Genomic DNA, 20807 nt, shown 5'->3' on the forward strand with positions numbered 1-20807 from the left:
TGAGGACATAATCAAAGACCCAGGGCTCAAAATCAGAATAGGGAATCTCATGTGAAGAAAAGACCAAGTGGGAACTGCACAACCACACACATGGCACCAGGTTCCAACAACAGAAACTCAGAGGATCCGAACAAGGACAAAACAAACTGGTTAAAATTCAGAGATATGTTGCTCTATAAATTGGCCAGAAAGAACCTACTCTCCAGCTGGGTGTGTGGGCCAGTCTCACACTTTTCCAGAGCTTTTAAAGAAGTAATGTCCTTTGCCCTAAACCAAAGAATTATGTAGGGAATGGCACACTGCAGTGTGCTGAGGCACACCACATATTGAACCAACTTGTACCAGCCGATGCTGCTATTCACCATAAGTGTTACTTCCCAAAGTTTAATTTTCTTATCTATAAAATGGGAGTAATAATATTTCCATTTAAGTGTGGCTGGCACATGAAAGGCACTTAAGTGCTGGCTGCTTCTTCTATACCTCATTACATCTCCTCAAGCTCAAGTTCAATAGATGACCCACATATGCATGATTACCTGCTAATTCACTTCCCTTGGCCTACTTTTTCTACCAGGAGACAGCCTGGCCCATATTTTCCTGCTGTAACACTGTAAGTAAGTGAACATACCCCCTCCTACTGGTAAGAATACATTCTACTTTCAAACGAAAATTTGACAGGCCTCTTACAGGCCTTGCCAACACTTTGAAAATAAAACTCTTGAAGTTTCAACAGAAATATATTTTTACATGATAGGATGAAACCTTCTGGAACTTACTACTTACAAGGATTGAAAGAGCTGCATCAACAATAGGCTATTATGAACTCAGGCTCCATACTGTCTCCTAAAGGAATTACACAGGCCTCATAATGTGTTAGAGGCAGAAAAAGGTGACCCAAGAAAAGACTAAATCCTTAGTCGTCATTACTGTTTTCTCATGTCAACACTGCCATTTGAGAAGACAGAAGGAATTGACTTACTTTATATACTTGTCTGATCCTTTAGTACATAATGAAAACTAGAATGTTTTATTTGACCCCTATGGGAAAAAAGCTAAACCGGGCAGTTTGTTCCTGAAATAAAATAACAGCAATCAAAATACTCTCAAAGTCCCGTAGAAATCTGAACATTGCAGATTTATTAGAAAGTAGGTGCCCCAAGCTTATAGGTGGCTGTTAACATTGTTTTATTTCCTTTATACAAAAAAGTAGAAATGACAGAAAAAACACTCTTGACAGAAACAATACTGAGCCAATACTGCCCAAGTTATGGGGGAGAGGAAGTTCAGACAAACATTAGCAAACATTCATGCAATTGATGAAATACAAAATGGTATCAGTGGTTGGTGAATGTCCTGGGGGAAGCTGGATGAATCCAACCTTAAAAACAAACATTTGCCCAATCATGCTTTTAAACAACATTTCTTTAAAAACAAGTTATATATACAAATCTTCAAAAAAATGTGTCTTATAGAGTCTACTACTGTAAATTTAAGGCATCCTGATATTCTGTCTGCTGGTGAGGCATAGTTCTCATGGTTCTATTTCCACAGAGAATAGTCCAGAAATTTCAATGATGTCCAACGGGCAGCAATGAAAAATAATAAAAAAGTGATTTACAGGAAGAGTTCTTTTGACTCTGGCTCAGCAGTGTGCTTTACACTGTAGGGTTTCTTCATTTTTCTATTGATGACATTATGCCTAAGTAGAAGAAAAACCATAAGGCCAAAATTAGATAAAACTATGGTCAAGTTACAAGACAACACTGCTAAACAGCTCACCAAAAATGGAAATTATCCTCACACGAACCACACTGAAGAACACTTCATTCCAGTAGGCAAATTATTCTTTTTTTTTTCCTATAAACCACTCTCTAAACATATAAGCAGTAGTCCTGTACTAATGTACACTGACTGAACACTTTTTAATTTGACTCTGGAAATAATTTCTCAACCATGCTGACTGTAATCAAGGCAGCATTCTATAGTCAAGTAAATTTTATCAGAATCAAGCAAGAAAGGAAGCACAGTACACTTGGCTAAGTGGGAACAAGAGATATTTCTATTTCACGCATTTGGGTTCAGTGGAGATACCTCTTGTTTTCCAGGAAGCTGGAGTCTTAAAACTTTAGAGAATGTTTTTTCACTGGATGTGTGATTACTGAGTAGTAGCATGAAGTAGATGGAAGACCACAAATAGGTAAATCTATAGTAAAAATAAGAAACTAGGGAACAATAGTGTTTTTTTCACTTAACACTTGATATGAAGAAGTATGAGCTCATGTTAGAACAGTTTTTGCTTTTTAAGTGAATTTCCCTCTGGGTACCTGCATCCATCTTCATAAGTTATTAGTCCCATTCTGGGTATAAAGCCTTCCAGAACGAGCTATCTCCTGAGAGTGGGTAAGTCTTCGTGTTACTAAATTCTTTCCTGTTGTTACTCTGCACAAAAACACAGTGATTCTGGTGATGGTACTCACTAACCTGAGGACAAGGGAAGAGTGGTTTCATGGCCTCCAAATCATGCTGACTTACCAAGACCATGTGGTCTGTTCTCAGTGTTCTAGCAAATATGGATCATTATCACCATCTGAAAGTTATAATTCTATTTTTATTTTTTTCCTTTCAATAGGACTTGAGAGAGCTGCCCAGGGGCATGAAAGGGAAGAGTGTGGGGCCTCCCCTGGTGGTGCAGTAGTTGAGCATTGGGCTGCGAAGCTGCCCGCAGCCTCTGCAGTGCCGGTTCGATCCCCGGCCGCCGGCGGGTGTCCCACATGGCACGACAGACCTCTCCTGTCTCCCCTATTGCTCCCCACAGCAGTGTATTTCGTCAGTCTGCCTGTTCTGCTCCCTGCTCTGGCTCTGGTGAATTCTCTTACCCTCCTGCGCTTCTGACTGTACCCAGTGCTTACATACATACATACATACATACATACATACATACATACATACATACATAAATCTTAAAAAAAAAGGGAAGAGTGTGAAAGAAAAACCTGGTTGGTGAAAAAAACAAAGTTCTATGGACCTTTAATTAAACATGGTGGGCTGAATACACATATCACCACCCTTTTCTGATAAGATGCTACTAAACATGAAAATAAATGAATAAAAGTTATAAAAATATATGAATAAGGCAACAGGAGAGGGGATGATAGACAAGCTGCAAATAAAATTTCAGGAATGGGAAATTAAACAGATTTGTGGAATGATTTAGCAGAGTAGAAAAAGCAGAATCCTAAGCCCACAGTAAAGGGAGTTAACAGACTGGTTTGTACTGCAAGATGCAGAAGTGCTGTGAACTCCTAAAGGTGACAGTTACTGCTGACCATTGGAAGATGATTTGAAAAAATTTGGAGTAGCTTTTTGTACCTCTTTGTCTCACAGTAGCCTGGTGACCTGCTCTCAGTGTGACAGAAGAGAGGAGGTTACTTTCTGAAAGGCATGAATCAAAGAGACTTTCAGTTTAGCTAAAGGGCATGGAGACTACAGGATTAAGTGAAAGTGTGTCTTACAGAACACAATTCTCATTCCATCTCCCATTAGTTTGATTCACAGATTCCTGGCAGGGAGAATTATGGGCCCGAACAGGAGAATGGAGCTTCTTCATCCTGAGAAATTACTGGCCAAGAGAAAAGACCTACACATACTGACAATCGGTTTCCCAACATAAAAGCCCAGATGTCACTAGTCTGTGTGAAGTAATGTATAGTATATCAACAAATTTCATCCTAAACGCTTTAGTGTCTTGTTAAAAGTGAATGAGTTAGGAATCACCAGACACTTGAAGAAAGTACTACTGGGGAAAAAAAAAGACCAGAAGAAATAGAGAAACAAAAGTCAAAGTGAATAGACATAATATAGGAAAGTGGTGAAATGTCAAAAAGCAATTTAAAAGAAAAACCGGGAAAACTGCAATAATTTCACATGGGGTTAATCTTCATGATATGTAATATGTAAAAAGCTGTTAGAAACCAACATGAAGATCAGAATCTCAATAAAAAAATGAAGGATTAACGATAATGCATCCATCCAATGAAATAATATATAGCTATGAAAATGTTCTTTCTCTACTACTACGTAAATAACTCCAACATGTTAGGTAAAAAATAACAAAGGAAGAAGCAAAACTGTATAGTGTGTCATGCTTACTGTAAAAATGAAGGAAAGATAAAAATATATAATTTGTATTTGATCATAAAAGTTTAAATGAGATCTGCATACATACTGCTATAAAAAGGAACATGGGGAACTCATCAAAATGTTATTGGAAATTAAGACTATTAGAGCAGAACTAAAAGTGAATAGAAAAACTGGAAGGTAAAGTTCAACAATATCCTAAAAAGTAGAACTGGAAAATGCAAAGGTTTAGATAAATATTCTAAAGGATATTTAGAAAATCTGAGGATTGGTCCAGTATGTCCAACATTAGAATAATAGGATTTCCAGAAAAACTAAAAGAGGAATTGGGAGACAATTTTCAAAGAAATGTTACAAAATCATTTCACAGAATTGAAGTACATAGACTTCCAGTTGAAAGAGTCTGCTGAGTATCCACATCCCAAAAATGATAATGACATCATAGAATAGGCATAGTATCAAGAAATCAAAATATTCGGGATAAGAGAAAATCAGAAAGGTTTCCAAGGGATTAGCTATTAGACAGAAATGAAGTTCCTCAATAGGCACATTAGAAGCAGCAGAAAATGAAACAATGTGTTCAAGATTCCCAGGGAAAATATTTCCTTCTTATAATTTTCTACTCAGTCAAGCATTCCTAATCCACTGTGGGCAAACTGAGGATATTTTCAGACAGGCAAGGTCTGTCTTCACTTCCCTAGGAAGGAAAACTGTGCTTACCTGCAAGAGAATAAACCAGAAAAAGGAAAAGAGAGATTCCAGAAGTAGAGTTCTACACAAGAGAGAAGCAAACGGCCCACCCAGGATGTCATAGAGGGGACCCCCACCCAGTCTGAGAGTGGAGCAGCACCAACAGCAGCAGGGTCACTGGCCAGAAGAGCTGGCAGGAAGAGATCAACACAGAGACAGACCTGATCTGTCTGAATGCACTGAGGGGGTTTTGCCTCTGGTAGAGTGTTTTCAGATGATTATAAATTGAGAAATGAAAATTATTTCTAGGGAAAACAAAATGTTCTATGAGAAAAGAAATCACAGCAGTCCTGTGATTAATAGATAGCCATTATAATAAAAATGAACACCACATATGGATTTAACTCCAAAGAAGGAAGCAACCATATTCATGGCTGAAAGAGGAAGTGTGTGTGCTGGGGTGAGGGGCAGTGTTGGGGTGAGGGGCAGTGTTGGGTGCCAGCATAGAGGTAGACACATGTGGCTCGTGGTGGTGAACGTGGATTTTGGAACTAGACTGAATGTGTTCAAATCCTGGTTCCACCATTTATTACCATTATTACTGTGCAACCTTAGACAAGACACATCATCTCTCTGGGCTTCAATTTCCAGTTGTCAAACTTTAGATACTAATAATATTTACCACACTGTCCGTATGAAGATTTAAATAGTTTAAATGGAGCAAGTAGCTAGATATTTCCTGGTACACGTTGTATTCATGCTTTACAAGGGTTAGAATTTTTGTCTTTCTATATACAGCAGGGTGTCAGTAGATAGTAAAGATAAAATTAAAGTCCTGCCTGAACATGTGACCTAGAAATAAAGAATAACCAAGGAAAACATTGAAATGAGAAGCAGGGAGTGGGAAGCGGCGGGGGGGGGGGCGGGCGGGGTAGGCTGGGCACAGGGGACATTATTATTATTATATATACCCACAGCACTTTGGCAAAAAAATGAAATTGAAATAATAAATAAGCTTAAGTGAAGACTTACATTCTAGTTTAAGGATGATATCATTGTTAGGACTTGGATGGAGTATATTCGCTTTAAAGGATGCTGTGGTCAAAAACACTAAAAAGAACTTTCTGCAGCATGATTAGAGCTGAATCTATGCAGTAAAATGTTAATTTCAGACATTTATCTGATGGCTATCAGGATAATTTAAGCCTCCCTCCACCCTTCAATTACCTAGTCCTGAATTACCAGTATTCAAAGGAAGAAAAGTGTTTGGGTAATTCTGGCAGGAGTTACTCAGATAATTTGCTGCTCCTTGCTTTCATTTTTGGATATGAAATCACATTCTGAGTGACCAAAATTGGAAAACAGAAAAGGCTTCCATTTAAATCTCAGTTTTTTAAGTCATCGAACTTGCTGACTCATCGAGGCATCGCCTGTGTGTTTCCACAGCCCCTAAGCTCACCCGGAGGCTTAGTCCAAGGGTCCATGTCCGCGCATTTGTTTTATTTTGGTTACTCTGGGATTGCCTTCAGAGCTCTAAGAGCTTTTCTATAAATTCCATCTACTAAAAAAAGGTTCTGGTTCAAAGTATAAAAATTCGTGCACCCAAGTACCCAGAGTGTCTTTTTAGGATGATTTTGGTTCCCAAGGCAGGTTTCCCTTCTGTACCTTCCTACCCTCAGTTCAAGAGTGTTTATGAGTTGCACCTTTTCATTTTGTGCCTTTCTAGGGATCCCCTGCCTTTCTAGGCACTGCTTTCACAAACGACACGGGAACTTAGGTACAGCAAATTTTCAATTTACATTAAAAAAATTAAATTATGCAATAGCTTATTCTAAGTATGTCTCGACTCATTATACCTTGCTACTTATTTGGTTTCATTGTCTTCCTGTGGCAGAATATGCTTCCTTCTTTCTCCAGAGGGTAGAGGAGCTTATGAGAAGAAACTTCATGTGTCAATCATGCTCTCATAAACTTTGGGGACTCTGACAGCTTTTATAAAGAGTTTGCTAAGTTGTGCTTAGATCCCCCAAATATCTGATCCTTTTAAATATTCCCCATCCCATAAGCCTTTTCTCTGTACATAACTCTACAATAGAGACACTGAAAACCATAGCCTGTTTCAAAGGCAAACCTGCCATTTATTAATATAATTTGGAGAAACGGTTCAAGATGGCTTCTTCTTCCTCCTCCAAGTCATAAGGATAAAGCTGCAGTATAAAATGAGGGTTTTGTCTCTGAAATGAATTTGAGCCCTAGGGAGCCAGAGGTGGGGCAGAGAATTGTGCCACAGAACCAGGTATGGAGGGGTGGGGCACCACTGAGGCTCTAGGTATTGCTGGATCAGAGGTCATCGCCCTCACCTCCCAGTTGGATCTGGATCCCTCAAAAAGGAAGGCAGAAAAAATAACTTCCCATCGGGACTTCTAACTTGAAACTAGAGTTCTTGAGAAACTGTAATGTCTATAGTGTTTCTAAATACTTTTTCAGTATTCACACTTGAACAAACTTTTCTGAATTGTTACATTGGTGAGATTCAGTTGGCTGTGGCTGCGCTCCTTCATTGGGGTGCCTTAAAAACCATACTAGGTTAAAAAAGTGACTAAAGTCAAAATATAAAGACAATTATAAGATGTAGTGATTCTATCACATCCAGAGAAATCGTGCCAAGGGTGCATTTGGATTCATTTTGTGCTGACTACATTTTCCCATGATGATTTTGGAATCACTGTTGACGGGGGCTGAGGACCTCTCTGCCTGGGGGCAGCTTTCAGCCAGGGCCTCACCTCTGTTTTCCCATTATCTTTCACATCTTTGCTCATTTTCCTGTTCAATGTGAAGATCTGACCATAAGAACACAAGTATGTGTGTGTGCTGGGGGATGTGGGGGTGGGAAGGGTACCCCGAACTCTGACCTCCCAGTGGACACAGCAGATGCCCATGGCCACACCCTCATGCCATCTTGTGCCAAACACCCCCTCTCATTGAAGTAGCTCGGAACAACCTTGAAATTCATGCAAAACATTTGACACTGGCTTTTGGCTCTAGGAGTATCATTCCCAGTGTGGCTAATTCCTTGGCAGTAACATCCACATAATGGAGTGTATTGCTCAATGTCTTTTTAAAGGTTGACTCCCATGTTGGTATTAGGGTTCGGGGTTTCCTCAGGCTAACCCCCAAAGATCACGATGACAGACAAGCGAGGGTGTAGCTGCTGAGGCCAGTGCTGATCGCTATCTGCTATCAGTGCTCACTGCATGCCTTCCAGATCCCGGCTAGACTTAAACTCTGGGAAACGAATGTCTTATTGGCATTTAAGACAAGTCACTGCAAACATTCCCTTAGCCTTGTGATGACTCAAAACTAACTTGTTCCCTATAAGAAAAAGTAAAGATAAATCTGCTTGTTATAAACCCAGTCATCCTCTGCAGTTGAAATAAACGAGAAAAGTGGTTTGGGCCCCAGAATTGAATCTAATTTTAAAGGGCATTGAAAAGAAATTCAGATTCTTTGCTATCAAACTGTGACCAAATTGGAGAAATAAATAGCAAACAGAACTCTCTCAGAGATATGACATTCTTTAAAATGTATTTATTGGCTCTATTTTTCCTTGTCTGGGAAAAATGAAATTTCCTTAGGATCTCAAATGTGATTCCAGTATACGCCTGGATTTGGAGTGCACTGCACCTCACTTGCTCCCAAGGTGTCATGGAGATGGTCATCCAGAAGCGTTGATGTTCGGAGCCAATTCTCATCCAATGAAAGTCGTTGGTTTCCAAAGTGATATATTTCCAAGGCAATTCCTGCTCCTCAAAAGGAGCCATATGACCTTCAATCAAATTTTCAGGCCAAATTTGGGACATCACTGACAGATGAACACTTGGGTCCCTTTCTGTCTTGTAGCAAGGTGCCACAGGCAAAAGGAAGCAGGACTAGACTCTTTTTCATGTCCACATTCCCATGCTTGTTTTAATTTCTCTAAGGAATCTTATTTCATTTTGAGATATCTATTCTTGTTTCATCTAAGGAGTGAAGTGGGCCAGTTCTCTCTGCCTTTATGTGATAAGTGAAGCAGAAAAATTTCCTCTCTGGCATCAATGAACCAGAGTTTGCACTTTCTGTGAATGATAAAGTAGAGGCTGATTTATAAGGCATGGGGGAGAAGGGGTCAGGATGCTTATTTAAATATATTGAATAATTTCATTTTCATTGCATCCAACTGTTAATACTAAAGCCAGTGAATCTAACAGGTCCAAAAAGTCTTTAGTAAGGACTAAACTGAGTGTGACTACCCCCTTGTGTCGGATATCCGAGCAGCCCTCAAAACCTCATTTTATGCTCTGATTTTTGTAATCCTATTAGATTGTTCAGTTTAGTTCCCCTGCTCATAGACAATCTACTATGATATGAACTATCTTTTCCAAGTGCTCCCTCCCCAAAGGTTTGCTAAGTCTTTGAGCTTCCTTGTTTCTGGGTGTTGGGGACTTCTGTTTAAGGACAATGACAGAACTCAGAGGTCCCAGAGGACACACTCAAACTGTGACAGGGCAGAGAAGGGAATGGCCTGGGGAAGATAGGTTGGGGGAAATAGTGGTGGGTCCATATCGATGTCTAGGAAGGGAATGAGTGTTTTTTTTCTACTTCCTCCCCACTCCAGGCATTGGGCTGTCAGCACTCTCAGCACTGCTCAGCTCTTCCCTGCCCTAGTGTGACCACAGGTAGCCCAGACTCAGGTGACACATGAACATGACCCAAGCAGATCCCAACTTGCTGAGTTAATGAGACCCCTCAGAGTACTTCCTTAAATGACCAAGATTTACCTTTCCTCTAGCCTGAATAGAAACCTGAACAGATTACATTTGGTTTAGAGGGGCAGATTATATTTGGTTTAGGTTAGCTCAGGTTAGCATCCTGAGCTAACCTTCATACCCACAACATATGCATTCATATTTGAGTGTATGTAAATTATTTACACTTACACATACACACACAGAAACATTTTGGAGGAGTGCTGAAATGCACGTCAAAATTTTTTCTTTTAATTTAAAGGATTAATTACATTAATGGACTTAAAGGCACTAATCTCTTTTAAAAAAGCATCTGGGGGATCCTATGTCCACGGCAGCACAGTTTCCAATACCCAAGTTATAGAAATGGCCTAAATGCCCAACAACAGGCAAGTGGAAAAAGAACATGTGGTGTGTATATGCATAACGGAATGCTACTTGGCTATGAAAAAGATGAATTCTTTTTCATCTTTTGACATTTGCAACACCAAAGATGGTGCTGGAGGAGATTATGCTAAGCCAAATTGGTGAAAAAGAGGACAAATCCTGATTGGTTTCACTTATATGTGGAATACAGAGAAACAAAACAAAGGGTCAGACAGAACCAAACCAGTAGCAAATCCGAGATCTCTAACTGCATAACTGAGGCTACCAGAGGGGGAGGGTGTGGGGTCTTTGCAAAGCAGAAAGGGAGCCCAGTGAACTGTGGTGGAGGATATGCAGCTGAAGAGGGGTGAACCTATATCCCTAAATCATATTGCATTGTAAACCAACATTACCTCAATAAAAATATCTTAAAAAATAAAATGTGTTTGGGGGTTTATCTTTTCTGAAATAAACCAGTCAAGAGACACTGACTGCATTAACTAAGCTGCTCTCAGCTCTCATTCTGCTCCTCTGTCTTCACAGTTGGTCAGGGCATGTTCTCAAGGTGTGAAAGTTGTGCTACAGAAGGTTTTTGCCCAAGGAGGCACCAGAGATGATTTTTTTTATATACATGTGTTTTGAGACATAAACATCTTGTTTGAGAATGACCCTTGTATTTGTGGCCACTCACTGATGGGCTGACTGACTCGCTTTGTGCTTGCAAATGTTAAGCAGGAGCTATCTCAGAGTGGCAGCGCCCAGCTTCTCCCCAGGGTGGCAGAAGGGTGACGAAAAGTGTTTTCAGTCTATGGTCAGCAATGAAAAAAACCCTCAGCTCTGTTTCAAAGTTCTGATTCTGATCAGAGGTTGAGTCATTCCACCCCTGCCAGGAAACTGACGTTCTATATTAACTGGGTACTTGATGCCATTAAAACAAAGACTGACAGCCAAAGTCAACTGGGAAACACTGCACATTTGGGAAATTGAATTCCTCTGCCCTCTGATGCTGGAAGAAAACCCCTCCAGTAGGGTACTGGCTACCCTTCTAAGGCTCCATGACAAGTCTGCCTGATTCTTTTGGGGGGAACAGTTGCTATTTCCTTCTTCAGTGTCAGCCCCTGCTAAAGGCTCTTGGCAAGCCTCTCCCTAATTGCAAAAGGCATGCAATTCAAAGGGCATGGAACTGCTGTGCATGCATGAAGCATCCCTGGCACCACATACCGTGCGTAGTGACTCAGATGCTCCTCCATCAGCGTGTTAGAGAGACTGATGCAGCTGCTGTACATCTCCTAAAGAGGTGCAATTAAAAATCACTGAAGACATGCAAAGAGCTCAGCACATGCACACGTTTCAGTAAACAAGAGGCATGCAAGAGGTAGGTGAGACCTAGGACAAAAGCTTCATACACATTTTCAGAAACCTGGGGAACCACAGAGATCATTCTTTGACTCCCTAGTAAGAGAAACCATTTAATTGCTTGGAAAAGTTTTATCAAGCCATGCAAGCGTGGGCATATGTAGCTGCAAGGTGTGGTATTTAGGGCACAGGTGTGACATTTCTAGCTGAAATAAATAACTCCTACTTATGACACCAGGACAAGTCTTCAAGTCCTTTATGCCAAAGACAACTCATGGGGAAAATCAAAGAATAATTGAAACTGGTGCCCACTAGAAATTGACTAAAAGTTGATTTTTGTGTTGCAAAAAGAACTTAGGCCATTCTCACACCTCAAGGAAATAGGACTTTACCTTCTAGCAAATAATATATCGACTGTATGATGGGTATTCTTAATCCTGCTATTCCTGCGAGTTGTGCATTTTGGCTGCTGTATCATTTTTTTATGGCATGGCATGCACAGAGCAAGCATGAAACATCGCCTAAAAAGATGTTTGTATCGCTTATTCACTGGATGTAAACCACAGATTATAGTGCATGGTTTTCCAATAAATTCAATGACACAGTGTAGCTCATGGCATCCACAGCCATCCCCTAAGGACTGGCGAGCACTTCTAATGGCCACAACTTCCTGAGCAACACTTAGGGGCTTGCATCATAAAATGACAATGTGGAGGTCCCTGTGGTGTGTTCATTTCAAAAGTCATTCCCAAGTTGCATAGCTAATTCTTTGGAAATAGAGTAACTACGTGCTTTTTAATTGGGCTTGAGAATAAACTATGCAGTCACATGAGGAAAACAAACTCTTCCTGAGGCAGAATCAGAGCCAAAGAAGGGCCTGATTCACATTGATGGGTGATCTGCTCTTGAAGAAATGCCTCCCAGTCTAAGGCTCCTAATATGCAAGGATCAAATTATTTAGGGAAAATCGGGGATGAGAATATATAATCGCATGTGATTTCATCTTTCGCTTAGATTGTTTTCCAAAGGAAGCGTGAAGAGCATGGTCTCTAACATGACTTGTCTCATTAGAAACACATGCATCTGGCTTTTCATGCATCGCTTGAACATTTTTCTGGGGATTTGCTCAAGGTGGCATGGGTCACCAATTCATATTAGGAACAACATAATGAAATCAAAAGGAAAATGGGATATCCATCACATAGTACTTACAGCCTTGTTCTTTCCTTTGCTAGCAGAGCTCACGGGATGTCCCTTGCTGTCTGCTGTCTTCCTTCCAAGTGAGGTCAAAGGCAGCGTGGAAGTCTTCAGCTGGCTGGCTGCCTGATAGTTATTATTATTGTTCTGATTGCCACTTAGTGTCTCCATGATAGATCGGAAGGTTCCAAAAGGCCTTTTCAGTTGATCCCCTGATTCACTGCTGGTGGAGGTCCGCTGGGGGGTCCTGGCCTTATCTCTGTCCTTTTCTCCATTGAGTTCAAGGCTAGTTTGCTCCATCTGCACCACCGGCTCCTCAAAAGTAACTCTGAGTTTCAAGTTCTGAGCTGTCCGGCGCTTGGAAGAGGGAGACTTGAGGGCACTCTTGGGACTCGTGGCCACTTTCTGGGCTGTGGCACCGTCAGGGCTGGTCTGAGTGGGTTCTCCGGAGGGCTGGCTTAGAGGAGCATTTCCTGAGCCTGGACACTGGGATTCCAGGTCTGGTTCGCTGCTTTCTGAGGTGGGGGATGGGCTATGGCCATCCATGGATTTGGAGGCCTTGATACTGAAAGGAAACCTGCGTCCTGAGGCCAGGGTGTGCTTCTTGATCATCAGGTGCAGGCTTTCTGTGCTGTCCATACTCTCCACACCTTCCACGATGGGCTGCGGCCGGGGCCTGTCAGCCTTCCGCACCGGTGTGCTCTTGGGGTCCTCAGAGTAGCTGCAGTCCGTGTCCAACTCACTCAGTGACCGCTGCATCAGCTGCCTCAACCTGGCTAACTTCAGTTCCCTCTTCTCCAGAGGAATCTTTTTTGAATTTCTCGAAGAAGCCTGAGCATCTTGGAATTCCAAGGACAGCTTTTCCTGGGTGCAGACATTTTCGGAGATATCTTTCCCCAGTAACTGACGTAGGATTTTGTCCGCATCTTCTTCTTTTGCTTTGGCCCTAGCCCGGCTGGCTGCTGACAGGCTTCCAAGAACCTGAATCCCCTCTTGGACTCCTGGTTTGCTTTTGGCTACAGATTCATCATCTGCATCTGGGGATTTCCACTGGGACTTTCTGGAAGCTGGGGAGGATGGAGAGCTGAAAAGAGGATGAAGGACACAAGACATGATTTCCCTCTGGGCTCAAAGCACTCAGCCACATGTCACCCCATGGCCTCCAGCATCAGTAAGAACTTACAAGTCAATAAGACCGGAATAAGAATAGTTCCTTAGTTTCTTTTCAAGCCATTCTGCAAAGGCTCCAGCGTGCCAAGCAGAACCAGACTACAGCATGGATTGTACTTGATGCTTGGGTTACTGCCTAGTAAAACTGTTTTACTATTGCTTTTCTTTTTTTAAAAGATTTATTTATTTATGCCAGAGCTGGGGTACAGGCCAGAGTTGTGGGAGGGTGAGAGGATTCACCAGAGACAGAGCGTGGAACAGAACAGGCAGACTGACGAAGTACGCTGCTGAGAGGAGCAGTGGGTGAGGCAGGAGAGGTCTGCTGCGCCATGTGTGCCATGTGGAATCTCCCTGGCCGGTCAGGAATCGAACCCGCACTGCAGAGACTGCAGACAGCTTCACAGCGCTGCGCTCAACCCGCTGTGCCACCAGGGAGGCCCTGTTTTACTCTTTCTGTATCAGTTTTGCAAAAGCTTTGCAAAAGCATTTCACAAATTTTCTCAATTAATCCCACCTCCAACAACCTTATAAATCTGCATAGCCTTTTCCCATTTCATAGATGGAAAAATGACTCAGATAAAGCGATTTGTTTATAGACAAGGAAAAAGAAATGGCAGAGACGGAAGCCCAGGTCTTCTGGCCCTAGGTCCAGAACTTCTTTTGCTGTGACAACTCATTTTTATTCCTCTTTAGAAGAAGAAAATGACCTTTGTTGTCATTTTCTTAGGAGCTAATAAAAGGAAGTCCGAAAAGGTTCAGAAAAATTTGAGACATGTGAGAACTCTAAGCACCAATGTCCCCAGTATTACCTGGGTGAAGAAAGGACTGATTTTCCCTCTGATTTCTGAGCTTCTAGAAGTTGTTGGAGCTGATTCTGCAGTGTGACACGTTCCACTGTCTGTCTGGGAAAAATAAACCAAAACAGCTCTCATTCATGGATACTACTTTAAACAAGTATATACATATTATACATATTTTTTCATGATAATTTGCAATATGTTACATGCATTTAAAAGCCTTATAGATGTACATATTGTACACTGCAGAAAATTTCCTAAAAATACATGAAAGAACCCCACAATATGTTTATTATTCATTTTAGTGAAAATCTATAAATACTAATCAATAAAAATGAGTAAATCTGTTATTATTTTTATAATGGCAGTTAGTAAAAATGATAAGAAGTTGAATATGGAAATAAAAGTTTCCCTAATATATATAAAGCATATGCATACATATTAAAATATCTTTCCTTAAGTTAAAAGGGAACTTACTAAATACTGTATATAGTATAATCTCACTTTTAAGAAACCTCTGTCCTCTATATTTAAGTGCAGATAGATGCATGTGCGCGCACACACACACACACACAGACACACCCCTCAGTGGAAAAAAATCTGGAAGGATATACTTCCAAATGTTACTTACGCTTTCTAAATTATTTGTATTTTTAAAGTAATTGTTTTAATTGAGTTATCAGAAACAAAACAACCAATTTCCACCTTGGCTAAAAATAATGAAATAACTTATTATCTTTGTAGGTAAAAGGAAAAGAATGTATGGCAACACTCAATTTTCTCTGTGCATAAAAGCATGTAGATCAAAACATACTTTAAAGTAAAGAAAGTTAGGGCCTTCCTGGTGGTGCAAGGGGTTAAGACACAGACTATGAAGCTGTCCACAGCCTCTGCAGGATGAGTTTGATCCCCAGCCAACCAGGGAGCTACCCACATGGCCCGGCAGACCTCTCCTGACTCTCCCGCTGCTCCCCTCAGCAGTGTATTTCAGTCCATCCACCTGTTCTGCTCTCCACTCTGTCTCTGGTGGATCTTCTCACTGCCCCCCCCCCACCTCTGGCCTGTACCCCAGATCTTGTATGCATAATTAAATAAATCTTCTCAAAAAATAAAAGAAAGTTAAAAGTCACTGGTTACCAAGAGTCCAATCTGTTTAGAAAACATTTTATTATAGAGCTTAAAATAAGTAAATCAAGTGGGTTCTGACTTTATAGAAATAAGTAGTATTTACTGAACTCTAGTATTTCTTTAATGGGGTTTCCCCAAAGTTGCCCATCCTCATCCAACTCTCTGGAAGGTGTGACTGTATTACCTTATGGCAAAAGGGAATTCAGGTTGCTGGGGACAATCATTAAGGTTGTGTATCACAGCTGTTAGACAGGGAGGTTACCCTGAATGGCTTCAGTGGGTTTAATCTAATCACACGAGACGTTGACAGTGAAGAGGAAGAAATGGAAGTCAGAATGACTCTTTGGGGTGACAAGGACTGATCTGTGGTCATTGGCTTTGACATGAGGCAGTGTCCTCAAGTCGCTGGGAATATCCCTCAGCTGAGAGCAAGGACATAGGGGCCTCACCTCGGTCCTACACCAGCAAGGATTCTGCAAACTGTTTGAATAAGCAGGGCACAGACTCTTATTGTAGAACCTCTTAAAATGAATGCAAACTGTCCTCAGCTTGATTTTAGTTTGGAGAGGACTGTTCTGGCCTTTGACTTATAGAACTATCCACTAAATTGTGGTTTTTTGTTACAGGAACAATAAAATATGAACACAACTGGCATTAAAAATGCTAGCAGCTTTCATGAGCCAGGACACAGAAATAAATCAGTGAGTTACAGGTGTTCTTAAAATGACTGCTATATTGTAGACACTTGTCTAAGGAAGGCCAGTATGGTCCTTAGCAATTCACTGCTGACCCCTTATATCTCATTATGTGAGATCAGGCCCTTATAATGCCCTTCTATGCCCCAAATACTATCTCAGTTTCTCAGAAGTGATCACTTTTAGTCCTAACACTCCATCCCGAAGCCCAGAGAAATCTGGGGTCTCATTTAATTTTACTCACTCTGTCAGACTCATCTACTGAAAACTTAATGATTTAAAATGATTTAAAGCAAGTTGTGTCATAAAGGGTCAACCAGTCATATTTTAGGTTTACCTGTCTCAATTACTCAGCTTGAAATCAGCCTTAAATAGGCAAATGAATGTGTGGCTGTGGTCCAGCCAACTATTTACAGAAACAGGCGGTGGGCTGGATTTGGCCCACTGTCTATAGTTTGCTGGCCCTGGTCTAAAGAAAGAGTGAAAAACAAAAATGCATTAAAGCATTCTGCTTTTCCCACTGTGCTAGTTAGTCCTGCATGTCACATGTTTAAGGAAAACCTTTGGTGGATAGAAAATAGGTGAAGAAAGATTAGGGTTTGCTTTGAAGAGTTTATTAGGTGTCAAAGTGAATAATGACACAATCAAGAGAACTATTTGGGGGGGGGCAACTGGGTTGACTGTGTGGAGTCCCAGGTATGAATGTGGAGAAAAAAACGTCGTTCTCGAGATTCTAAAGAAGTATTTAGAAAGGACTAATCAATTTTAATTAATACATATTAGCAAGTGAACTGTGTGTATGAAATATACAAAATATCTGAGCATATGCCTAGTACATGAGTTTGCTAGGGCTTCTGCAACAGTCACAGAGTGGGTGCTTACATGACAGTAATTTTCCCAGAGTTCTGGAAGCACAAGTCTGAGATTGGGGTGGTTCCTTCTGAGGTCTGGGAGGGAGACTCTGCTCCCTGCTTCTCCTTGAGCTTTTTGGGGTTTGCTGGTGATCTCTGGCCTTCTTCATCTCACAGCTATCACCCTGGTCTCTGCCTTCATGTTCACATAATGTTTTCCCGGTGTGTGTCAGGCTGTGCCCAAGTTTCCCTTTTTTATAGGAACACAATCACAGTGGGAATAGGGCTCGCTGTAGTGACCTCATTCTTCTGCAGAGACCCCATCCCTAAACCCTGAAAATCTGACTGCAGAGCTGAGGCTACTGTGTGGGGAAGAGTTTGTGTGGGTGGGGGACAAAGGCAGGAGGGGCCTAATGTACTGTGTTAAAGGATTATGGAAACTTCAGTGGTGGGTGTGTTATGCAACATCCATCTGAAGAGGTGTGAACTTGTACCTTTAAATCATATGCACTTTTGTAAACCATTGTCACCTCAAAAACAAAAACAAAAACAAAACAAACAAAACAAAACAATGGTGCTAAGTAAAGAAACAAATAAAATAAAAAAGTTTCCAAAGCATTAAAAAAACAAAAAAGCTCCTATCACCAAATAGGATCCCATTTTAAAATACTAGGAGTTGAAATGCCAACATCTCTTTTTGGGGAGGCGGGGGCACCATTTAGCTCATAATTCCTGATCAGCGTTAGGCAGATTGGACTTCAACAGAGCTGAAGGACACCACTGTTCAGTAGTGCTATGTTCGTGACCTAGAATGAGTATTCGAGTAGGCAAAGGTACTCACAACTATATCCCACTCAAAAGCACAAAGTGGGAAAAGCAACGTGTGCTATCCTCCCTGCTGTACCTTCCTGAGAAATCCGTGCCCTGGAACCTGATGGTCACAGTGCACTGTGACGAGCTACGTGGATTTCTCTGTTCATTTTCGGTCTTGCCAGCGTCACAGAGGTACAAAGAAAGTAAAACACGAGCGACTACACCCATACCTCTCATATTTTATTTTGACATTGGCCTAACTACAACCATGTACAGCACTCAGCTTTGCAGACAGCACAAGAACTGTTGTCTCTCAGTGTACACGTGCATCTTATCCCAGGGGATAAGAGATAAGAGATAAGAGAAGCAGCCAGGACCCAGACCTTGTGCAGTTCACCAATGAAACAGGCACCACAGCGCATGAGCGCCTCCCGACTCTGGTGCAGAGACTGGAGAGAAATGTTCTGTGATCTTTTCCCTTGTGTATGACCCTTTAGAAAAAACATCCTATTGAATCATTTTCAACTGTGTTAAGCAATTTCATACTGATTGAACAATTTTATAGACTGAGGATTTATGAGCGCCCTGCTTGATTATTATTAGAAATTTGCTGGTGATGGATACCAGGTTCTCTCTGTCATTTTCCAAAAATATATTTTTCTATTTATGAAAACTGAGACATTGGCCCATTGTTAGTCTTGTCCTCTCTCTCATGCTGTTTTTTTTTTTTTTAATGCATTGAGACATTTTTGAAATGGAAGATTGCATTATCACATGACATCAGCTTCCCTTTCCTAGATTATTAAGGACAGAGGTGGATCTAGACGCATCTAGGTGCATCCCCTGGCCCCGCTGCAGAAGACATGCACACAGAGAGGGGCTCTCTCTGTGTCCCTGTGGCTTCAGCTCCCCCCAACCGTCCCCCCCCCCCGGGAGTTTTCTCTGCACTTTTTTGTTTAAATATCACATTGCCTCCACAGTGATGGCCTCTTCAGCATGAACGCTGGCTGTGAGGACTTAGGACAGAGGAAGAAAAGGCAGGCAGCAACAAGGGGGATGCTGGGACTTGCTTGTACAAGCTGCGGGGAACCCACTAAAGTACCTCGCTGAACCCCAGCCCTGGAGCTGCGTGGACTTCGCTGTCATTGACCAATGAGGCACTTACTCCTTGAGCTGTTTGGTGAGCTTCACCACCTGCGAGGCCAGTGACATGCAGGTCTCCACCACCACCAGGTACCGGGAGCACAGCGTGTGCCCGTGGCGCTCGGCGCTCTGGGACGGCTTCTCCCCGGCATGGTTCTGCATGGTGACGTTTGCTCCATATTCCACCAAGGTCTGTCAGAAAACGCAGAGACAGGAGATCATATCAAAACCTCCCTTCAAATGTTCTTTTTTAGTGATTGTAACAGAGGGATGAAGGGCATCTTCCCTGCTATTCCAAAGCCAGTGGGCAGGTGGGGGCATCTGCTCCACACAGAAGGGCCTGGGGAACCTGCATCACTCAGAGCCTGCAGAGAAGCAGCGGCTCAATCTCACCGCTGCAGATCCCAGCCCAGCCTGGAGAAAAGCTGCCAGAAAGGGGTGGGGTGCCGCCACTGAGAATGTGGGCAAGGGCTTTGTCCCTTTCAAAGGGTTGCTCAGAAAGTTGGGGATACGTCTAAGCAGGAGAGAATGGAGTTTTGCTTATCTGCTACTGTGGGCTTGGCAGCTCACTCAATCTATTGTTCAGCCTACCAGACTACCTGCTGAGAAGAACTGGAGAGAAAGGACAGGGCCTAGGCTGTCCCATCACATGCCATGGCAACGGCACGTCCCCTGGATTGAGGAGACGCTGCAGAAGGAGTCTTGGTTGAGCCTGGAATCACCCCACTAAAAAGGACATGTTTCTCCAACAGCCAGAGGTGGTGGGGGACAACGCAGGGAGAGGAGAGTGTGAGATTGGGGGCATATCTCCCTTGGCAGGCATCAGTGGGGAGGCCCTCTGAAGACCCCATTCACTGCGCCCGGCGGAGTCAGCATCTGAAGGTGACCCAGAGGACATCAGGGCAAACCAGTGTGAGCCAAAGAAGCAGTGATGACTCTCAGGAAATGTCATGAGTTTTCCGAGTGAAGACAAGAGAGTTGACCTTTCTCCCTGCCTCCTCTTGGTCACCAACGCAGGAGCCCACAAGAAAGAGGGGGACAGGAGCTAACATGTGTAAAAAGCTGCTCACAGCCTGTTCCCCATGCCCAGTTCAGGAACCTAGAGTCTAATCTGGGTGAGGAGGAAGATACCCTGAATCAGATATTAGACTGAGATTTCAAACTGATTTGGAGTTAATGTCAAGAGTCAAAGAATCATTAGCACAGAAGAGAGATTTCACGGAGCACTGGGTAACATCATTCAATATTAAAAAAAATCAGACTTTTTTGTACCTATTCTGTGATGACATTAGATTCCACAAAAGGCTGCTACATGGATCATAATCACCGCCACCATCTGACACGCCATTTGACACGCTCAGGAGAGCATGGACTCCTGGATTTATTTTAGGTAATAGATTTCCACACAGATAATAGGTAATAGATTTCCACACAGACATTACTTATAATTTTTAAATTCCTTAGACTCATCTTCCTTTGGGTTCATGACCACTCACCATGGAAGGGCCACCTTCCCGAACGTCACTGCCTCCAACCTCACAGGAACATCACAGAGACGCCGGGCCATTAAGGCCAGAAACTCAGAGAGACGTCGAAATCTCCCCTGCTCAGCTCTGAGGGACCCTGCTCACCTCCTATTTCACTTGTAGTCTCTCCGTAATCTTGCTTTTCCTTTTAATC

General features: G+C 42.2%; 1 protein-coding gene across 12 annotated transcripts in view; it reads right to left on the reverse strand.

Annotated features, from left to right (window-relative positions):
- Window positions 1-1168: 1168 nt before the first annotated feature.
- The window catches only part of SNCAIP (synuclein alpha interacting protein), a 158553-nt gene continuing 138914 nt past the window's right edge, over window positions 1169-20807 (reverse strand). For 7 of the 12 annotated variants that reach the window (XM_037509462.2, XM_054694491.1, XM_054694487.1 and 4 more), the window contains 5 exons: window positions 19150-19319; window positions 14510-14602; window positions 12546-13614; window positions 11199-11266; window positions 8617-8942 (listed from right to left, as the gene is read on the reverse strand). In XM_037509462.2, coding sequence (XP_037365359.1) covers window positions 8843-8942; window positions 11199-11266; window positions 12546-13614; window positions 14510-14602; window positions 19150-19319 — 1500 coding nt within the window. In that variant the 3' untranslated portion in view covers window positions 8617-8842. Of the gene's footprint in view, window positions 1700-8296; window positions 8943-9033; window positions 10784-11198; window positions 11267-12545; window positions 13615-14509; window positions 14603-19149; window positions 19320-20807 lie in introns of those variants that run through there. The other 5 variants (XM_037509464.2, XM_054694495.1, XM_037509463.2 and 2 more) reach the window with 4 other exon arrangements.

The sequence above is a fragment of the Talpa occidentalis genome, unplaced genomic scaffold (genome assembly GCF_014898055.3).
Source record: "Talpa occidentalis isolate TD23 unplaced genomic scaffold, MPIMG_talOcc4v2.1 talOcc4.13, whole genome shotgun sequence".
NCBI lineage: Eukaryota > Metazoa > Chordata > Mammalia > Eulipotyphla > Talpidae > Talpa > Talpa occidentalis.